This window comes from Oryctolagus cuniculus, chromosome 7 (genome assembly GCF_051225735.1).
Source record: "Oryctolagus cuniculus isolate XC-2025 breed Fujian yellow rabbit chromosome 7, ASM5122573v1, whole genome shotgun sequence".
Taxonomy (NCBI): domain Eukaryota; kingdom Metazoa; phylum Chordata; class Mammalia; order Lagomorpha; family Leporidae; genus Oryctolagus; species Oryctolagus cuniculus.
The window spans coordinates 41,116,556-41,124,937 of NC_142873.1; the positions used below are offsets into that span (position 1 = coordinate 41,116,556).

Consider the following 8,382-nt stretch of genomic DNA (forward strand, 5'->3'; position numbering starts at 1 on the left):
GCGTTTGTAGCATTTTTATGAGAAAGTAACTAAATCCACCCATACAGAAAGAATACTTCTCTACGTTCTGAGTGGTTTATAGAGATAGAAAGCTCTTGGCTTATTCATTTTGTTTCCACAGTCTGAATTATTTTCTTGTGATATTTAATAAGAAGGCCTTGTTCAAATTTTTTTTCATTTATTTTCGCTCTTGCTTTAGTTATCCTTAAATCTCAGAGGTCATTAGTCCTTAGAATCCCAGAGGGCTATAAATATTCTCCAATCCAATTATAGAATATGAATTAATGCACAAATATAGATTGGGCTGTTTTCTGCCTGTCGTTGAAGACTTAGATTCAGATATCTAAGCATCTTGGTGAACCCTCTATAATGTTTCAGTGTATTTTTTTCCAGTCACTTAATCTCTCACTACAGATGTTATTGTGCTTACAACTGACCTTTTGCGGCCTGCTTCAATATTTTAAAGACTTTCAATACTGATTCATCGAATTTAAAGTCACGTGCAAACTTCCTCGATCTTTTGGACTTTAGTGGGTAAGTATATTTTCTTTGCCAGTTTCTATCTAAAGAAGAATATATATTTTCACAAAGCTTTCAACTTGGAGTCCACTTGCATAAATCGTTTTTTACTGTTATGAAAAACTTTCCACCCATTTTTTGAAAGAGGCTTCTATTCTAAGTGCACACACACACACACACTCTCAAACTCCCTTCATATATCAAATTGAAATACTAGGGAGTCAATTAATTGACATAATGGGGAGGAGAGGAAGGAAAGCTCATCAGTGCAGGTTTATTTAATTAAAAAATGATTTTGAGACAAAATTAGAAAATTATATGAATTATAGATGACCAGAGAGCATATTCCAGAAAAAAGTATTCCTATATGAGAAAATACAGCAACGAAAGGAAAATTAAGCTATGCCATCATTTATCACTTAGTTGGATTCTGTTGTGTATCCAGTACTGTTATGCAGACTTCAGACAGTTCAGAATATAGTGCTATAGCCCTTGCCTCAAAGAAACAGTTTCAGTAGGAATATGAAACATGAACATAGGCAGTTTAATTATATAGAAATGCAAGATAGTGTCTGAATGACTTTCCTTACATAGGTAACTTTAAGAGCTCTGAGTATTTTAAATAGAAAGAACACCTGTATGGACTCTAGCAATCACTGACACTTTATTGGAGAACATGGAGCATGAGGGAATTTGAATGTGGAAATCAATGGGGGAAACACATATGTAGAACATTATGAAAATAGTACTATGATGGTTGAAGTGATATTGAAATGAGTATCTGGCATTGCAGTTGGAATGCAACTTGGAACAAGCCCATCCCATATTGGAATGCCCCAATAAGAGTCCCAGCTCTGTTTCTGAGCCCCACCCATGTTTCTGATTTCAGCTTTTTGCTGATGCACAGTTTTGGCGGCAGCAGCAACTGACAGCGTAAGCATTTGGGCCCCCTTTTCTCATGTGGGACTGGGCGCCTGGCTTCAGCCTGGCCCAGGCTCAGCTGTTGCAGGCATTTCAGGAGTGACCCAGGGTGTGGAAGTTCTGTCTCTGTCTCCGTCTCCATTTTTCAAAGCATTTGTTTTAATAATGGATATCTAGCATATGATCAAGAATTACAATAAAGAAGCTGAAGACTTAGGGGGAGATAAAGTTGTTTGATTGACAATGAAATAAAGCTCATCCTCTTGAACTTCCTTAAGTGTGTTCAATAACCATGTCATGGACTTGCTTAATTTCCTAGCCCTTTGTCCTTTTTGTTTATCTCCCTAATCTTAGAGTCAGAATAATACTCCATATTATAAAGTTCTATAGTCCTAGAAAACTGAGTAATCAAAATTGTATTATTCCTGGAAAGTCAAAAATGACAATACAAGTTTAACTTCAACAAACATCATGGAACTATACTTTGGTCCCTTGGAAAAAGTATATAGACTGGTAATCTTCTGGCAAGGTAAAGAAAGTGTAGGGTTGGAAATTAGAAGACTTAAATCCTACTATGGAATCTAACACTTGAGTATGTTTTAAAAAAAAAAATTACACTCCAGGTAAAAAACTTGCAACCCTTATTAATTGAATCACAAATTCTATTATATGCTAGGTTTTTAACTGTTAATAAAAATTTTGTTTCTGCTCATAAAAAACTTATAATCTATTGAGGGAGCTAAACATCCTGGGAGGTGAGTTCAATCCAGTATATTAAATTCAGCAGAGAAGACGCTCAGTGGCTATTCTGCTCAGGAAAGAGCGTTTAGTGCATTTGCCTTGCCTGACTGAAGACAAAGACCCCTGCACTATTGACAAGGTTGTTGAGGTCAAAATGAAGTAGCTTATATAAAAAGATCTTACTTCTGTGAAGACTGAATCAATGGAAGAGGATATTGTAGCAGGTGTAAGGAATTACCTGTGCAAATGAATGAGCAGGTCAGTGAACATAGACGTATGTGTCTTGTCAAGTAGCTCCTTACATTTTATAGCCTTAAACGTGGCCAACAAAGCGGGAGATATTGAGTGACATACATATTATACCTGGTTTCTCCTGGATCTCTGAACCTGATTCTGAATGTAAAAGGGCTCTGGAGGGAGGCATTGCCTAGAATGTAAGACAGTGTAGGTTTTTGAGATAGCCTCTTCCCTTTCTCTTGTTGATAACACTTTATAGCTTTTAAATTGCAAGAGATTCAAGGTGCATTCTTGTTCTTTCCCCTTTCAGACATCACCCTTGACAAGGTGCTCCTGCTCCACCTCTATCCCAAGGGATCACCCATCTCTTTCCCCATATGCAAGAATATCACAGCTTTGTAGCCCAGATATTTTGCTGTGCCTTTCTCCCTTTTCCATAACCATCCAGATTAATTGTAGTTGAATCATGAACCTGAAGGCTGAAGAGTCCTTAGATGATAAATGAAGGTAGATGAATTAAGCCTCTCTGACTTGATCATTCCACAATGTATGCATTTATCAAAACATTTTATTCTCCATAAATATAGCCAATTATTTTTTTAATGCTTTTGGGATTTTAATAGGTATTACATTAATCCATTTATCATTTTGAGTATTATTGACTCTTAACAATATTAAAGCTGCCAATCCTTGAATATAAGGTATATTTCCATTATTTGTGTCACCTTTAATTTCTTTTTTTTAAACTTTTATTTAATGAATATAAATTTCCAAAGTACAATTTATGGATTACAATGGCTTCCCCCCCATACCATCCCTCCCACCCACAACCCTCCCCTTTCCCACTCCCTCTCCCCTTCCATTCACATCAAGACTCATTTTCGATTATCTTAATATACAGAAGATCAGCTTAGTATACATTAAGTAAGGATTTCAACAGTTTGCTCCCACACAGAAACATAAAGTGAAAAATAATAGATGATTTTTTTTAAATGATGATGAAATCAGATCAGACCTATTGTCATGTTTAATCCCAGTGAGAGTCAAGTTGGGAGTTGATAATCTCTTTTTTTTTTTTTTTAACAGAGGAACAGTTTAGTATGCATTAAGTAAAGATTTCAACAGTTTGCACCCCCATAGAAACACAAAGTGAAATATATTGTTTGAGTACTCGTTATAGCATTAAATCTCAATGCACGGCACATTAAGGACAGAGATCCTACATGAGGAGTAAGTGCACAGTGACTCCTGTTGTTGACTTTACCAATTGACACTCCTGTCTATGGCATCAGTAATCTCCCTATGCTCCAGTCATGAGTTTCCAAGGCTATGGAAGCCCTCTGAGTTCTCCGACTCTTATCTTGTTTAGACAAGGTCATAGTCAAAGTGGAGGTTCTCTCCTCCCTTCAGAGAAAGGTACCTCCTTCTTTGAAGACCTGTTCTTTCCACTGGGATCTCACTCACAGAGATCTTTTGCCAGAGTGTCTTGGCTTTCCATGCCTGAAATACTCTCATGAGCTTTTCAGCCAGATCCGAATGCCTTTAGGGCTGATTCTGAGGCCAGAGTGCTATTTAGGACATCTGCCATTCTATGAGTCTGCTGAGTATCTCACTTCCCATGTTGGATCACTCTCCCCTTTATTTATTCTATCGGTTAGTGTTAGCAGGTACTAGACTTGTTTATGTGCTCCCTTTGACTCTTAGTCCTTTCATTATGATCAATTGTGAACTGAAATTGATCACTTGGAATAGTGAGATGGCATTGGTACATGCCACCTTGATGGGATTGAATTGGAATCCCCTGGTATGTTTCTAACTCTACCATTTGGGGCAAGTCAGCTTGAGCATGTCCCAAATTATACATCTCTTCCCTCTCTTATTCCCACTCTTATGTTTAACAGGTATCACATTTCAGTTAATTTTCAACACTTAAGAATAACTGTGTATTAATTACAGAATTATTATTTGTCAATTTAAATGAACTAATTAAAAATGTAAAAATGCCAATGCCTTATTTAACTATGCATGTTTAAATTGCTTCACTTATTAAAACAGAAAATTCAACGGATACAGCCATATGAGTTAAATTCAGCAACACTCCATTCTGATTCAAGAGTTTAGATTCTTCCAGTGCTCACTTATCAAAGATGGGACATTTGATTCTCAGCTCCTGTGACCCTGAGTATATGTGACTAAAGCAAACTGAATGAACACATGGAAGGTAGTTACTATATGTTAAGTGATATACAAACACATTACTTACATTATTTAAGCTAATTAGATATAACATACTACACAAGGATATTTCAAAAAGATTATGAAAATTGAATTAAAAGATAAGTTCAGTTTAGTACAAAAATTTTGAAACTCGTTTACAGATTTTTCATTATATACATTTTCCCATAAGCTGCTTGAAGACCACATCATTTTTAATATGCTCTATTATTATTTGCATTTCACAAATGAAAAAAAAATTGTGAGTCACACTGAAGTTCATAGCTATAAATGGCAAAGGCAAAATTAAAACTCCAGCATTTTGGCCCCTGTGTCTAAGCTGTGAGACATTGTGTTTTAATGCTATTATAATAATGTTAAGTGAATGTATTCTGATAATGGAGAAAGAAACCAACATTTTATGACACCTTATACACGCATGAGTACAAGGAAATACATATGGTTCAAGGACAATAATTCAAATTTTTCTTTCCTCATAAAAAGTAATGTTCTTAAACAGAATTTTTCTCATTTAATTACTTTTTAAAAATAGTAAATAATTTCTTTTCACCTCTGGTCTTCCTGTAATATAGATAATTGCCTTCCTATTGTTACAGATTAATATTTCCTGCTAAAAATTATCAAATGGGTTACATATGTCTAAGATTGAGAGAGAAGTGGATGTTAATATTCTAAGCCTGACAATATACACAAAGTGAAAGCATTAGGAAAATGCTTTTATTACAATAATATTTATCATTTTATCTTTCCTAAATTCATGCACAGAAATTATCCAGATGCAAGGTTTCAACAGGACCACGACGGTGACACAGTTCATCCTGGTGGGCTTCTCCAGCCTGGGGGAGCTCCAGCTACTACTTTTTGTCTTCTTCCTGCTGCTGTACTTGATGATTCTGTTGGCCAATGCAACCATCATGGCTGTTATCCACTTCAGCCATACTCTACACACTCCTATGTATGGTTTTCTATTCATCCTTTCATTTTCTGAATCCTGTTATACTTTCGTCATTATCCCTCAGCTGCTGATCCACCTGCTGTCAGCCACCAAGACCATCTCCTTCGTGGCCTGTGCCACACAGCTCTTTTTCTTCCTTGGCTTTGCCTGCACCAACTGCTTCCTCATTGCTGTGATGGGATACGACCGTTTTGTAGCAATTTGTCACCCCCTGAGGTACACTCTCATCATGAGCAAAAGGCTAGGGTTGGGCTTGATTTCTCTATCAGGGGCCACAGGTTTCTTCATTGCTTTGGTGGCCACCAACCTCATCTGTGACATGCCTTTTTGTGGCCCCAACAGGGTCAACCACTACTTCTGTGACATGGCACCTGTTATCAAATTAGCCTGCACTGACACACATGTGAAAGAGCTGGCTCTGTTCAGCCTCAGCATTCTGGTAATTATGGTGCCATTTCTCTTAATCCTCATCTCTTATGGGTTCATAGTTAACACCATCCTGAAGATTCCCTCAGCTGAGGGAAAGAGGAAGGCCTTTGCTACCTGTGCCTCACACCTCACTGTGGTCTTTGTCCACTACGGCTGTGCATCCATCATCTACCTTCGACCCAAGTCCAAGTCTGCCTCAGACAAAGATCAGTTGGTGGCAGTGACCTACACAGTGGTTACTCCCCTACTCAATCCTCTTGTCTACAGTCTGAGGAACCAGGAGGTGAAAACTGCACTGAAAAGAGTAATGGGAATATCTATAGCTATCAAATGGAGATAACAAAAAGTCAGATCAACAAGAAAAATCATAAAGGAAATCAAGGGCATGACATTTTCTTTGATCTTTTAGATGTGACTTGAATTTGTTCCACAGACTAAGACAGCTGTTTTCTTTTTTTTTTAACCTCTTATTGTGGAAAACAAGAAGTCACTTTGTATACTATATTTCCAATGCTTAAACAACGGCAAAAAAATGGAGCTGGCGTAACGGCTTAATGGGTTAAGCTGCTGCCTACAAATCCAGCATTCCATATCAGCAGGAATTTTAATTCCTGCTGTTCTACTTCTGATGCGGCTCCCTGCTAATGTGCTTTGGAAAGCAGTATAAGATGGCCCAAGTGCTTGGAGCCCTGCAACCTAGTGACATGGGTGACCTGAATGGAATTCCAGGCTCCTGGCTTTAGCTTGTATCAGCTCTGGCTGTTGTAGTCATTTGGGGAGTAAATCAGAAGATAGGAGATCCCTCTTTCTCTGTCTCTCTATTTAAAAAAAGAAGGGGGGTGGGCTGGTGCTATAGCACAGCAGGTAAAGCCACCGCCTGAAGTGCCAGCATCCCAAATGGGTGCCTGTTTGAGCCCCGGCTGCTCCACTTCTGATCCAGCTCTGTTATGGCCTGGGAAAGCAGTGGAAGCTGGCCCAAGCGTTTGGGCCTCTGCACCTGCTTGGGAGATCATGAAGAAACTCCTGGCTCTTGGCTTCAGATCGGCCCAGCTCCAGCTATTGTGGCCATTTGGGAAGTGAACCAGCAGATGGAAGACCTCTCTCTCTCTCTACCTCTACCTCTCTGTAACCCTACCTTTCAAATAAACAAATAAACCTTAAAAAATAGAAAAATAAAACCTCAAATGTGGTGAGAAGTGAGAAGTGAGAAGTGAAAAGCATGAGAGATTTCCAAGGGAAGACATAATCCAAAATAAAAATCAGGGCAAGGAGTACTTTCTGGTTGGGTAGAGAATAAATTCTGTAGTGGCTGGAGGTATCTTATGCAGGACACAGACACTCACCTCATAAACTCACTGTGTAACAGTCTCCATGCAAAGAGGATAAATTAAAATGAATACACGTATAGCTTATGAACACAGGGAGTGAGAAGATAGAAATACAAAAAACGAAGAAAGAGTACCATAGATAATGCAAGATAAACAGGTCTGTCAAAAATACATAAACAAATGGTTAAGAAAAAAAATGGAAAAGAAAAAGTATTTATTCCTTGAAGTAGGAAAATGAGCTGAGAAGAGAGAAGGGAAAATTTGAACTGAACATTAAAGGAAGAACAAGATTTCAATATTAAGGAACTGGGTTTTCCAGTGTGACAAAAACTTTACTTAGTATTATATGAATTGTGGCTGGTGCCGCGGCTCACTAGGCTAATCCTCTGCCTAGCGGCGCCAGCACACCGGGTTCTAGTCCCAGTTGGGGAGCCAGATTCTGTCCCGGTTGCCCCTCTTCCAGGCCAGCTCTCTGCTGTGGCCAGGGAGTGCAGTGGAGGATGGCCCAAGTGCTTGGGCCCTGCACCCCATGGGAGACCAGGATAATTACCTGGCTCCTGCCATCGGATCAGCAGCGCCGGCCACAGCGGCCATTGGAGGGTTAACCAACGGCAAAGAAAGACCTTTCTCTCTGTCTCTCTCTCTCACTGTCCACTCTGCCTGTCATATATATATATATATACATATATAGTATGAATTGTTGGCCAGTGCCGTGGCTCAATAGGCTAATCCTCTGCCTGCGGCGCCAGCACACCGGGTTCTAGTCCTGGTTGGGGCACCAGATTCTGTCCCGGTTGCTCCTCTTCCAGGCCAGCTCTCTACTGTGGCCCGGGAGTGCAGTGGAGGATGGCCCAAGTGCTTGGGCCCCGCACCCGCATGGGAGACCAGGAGGAAGCACCTGGCTCCTGGCTTTGGATCAGCACAGTGCACCAGCCTCAATGCGCCAACCATAGCGGCCACTTGGGGGTGAACCAATGGAAAAAGGAAGACCTTTCTCTCTCTCTCTCTCTCTCTCTC

At 39.5% G+C, this 8,382-nt stretch overlaps 1 protein-coding gene across 1 annotated transcript; it reads left to right on the top strand.

The window, feature by feature from the left end:
• The first annotated feature begins 5,429 nt into the window (after nucleotides 1–5,429).
• On the top strand, nucleotides 5,430–6,377 carry OR10T2 (olfactory receptor family 10 subfamily T member 2). Its single transcript, XM_002715297.2, has one exon. It carries the CDS (start codon nucleotides 5,430–5,432, stop codon nucleotides 6,375–6,377), a length of 948 nt encoding a protein of 315 aa, XP_002715343.1.
• The last annotated feature ends 2,005 nt before the right edge of the window (nucleotides 6,378–8,382 follow it).

Bases quoted from the DNA above. Each gene is read 5' to 3' on its own strand.
- OR10T2 (XM_002715297.2), top strand. From the start codon at position 5,430: ATGCAAGGTTTCAACAGGACCACGACGGTGACACAGTTCATCCTGGTG.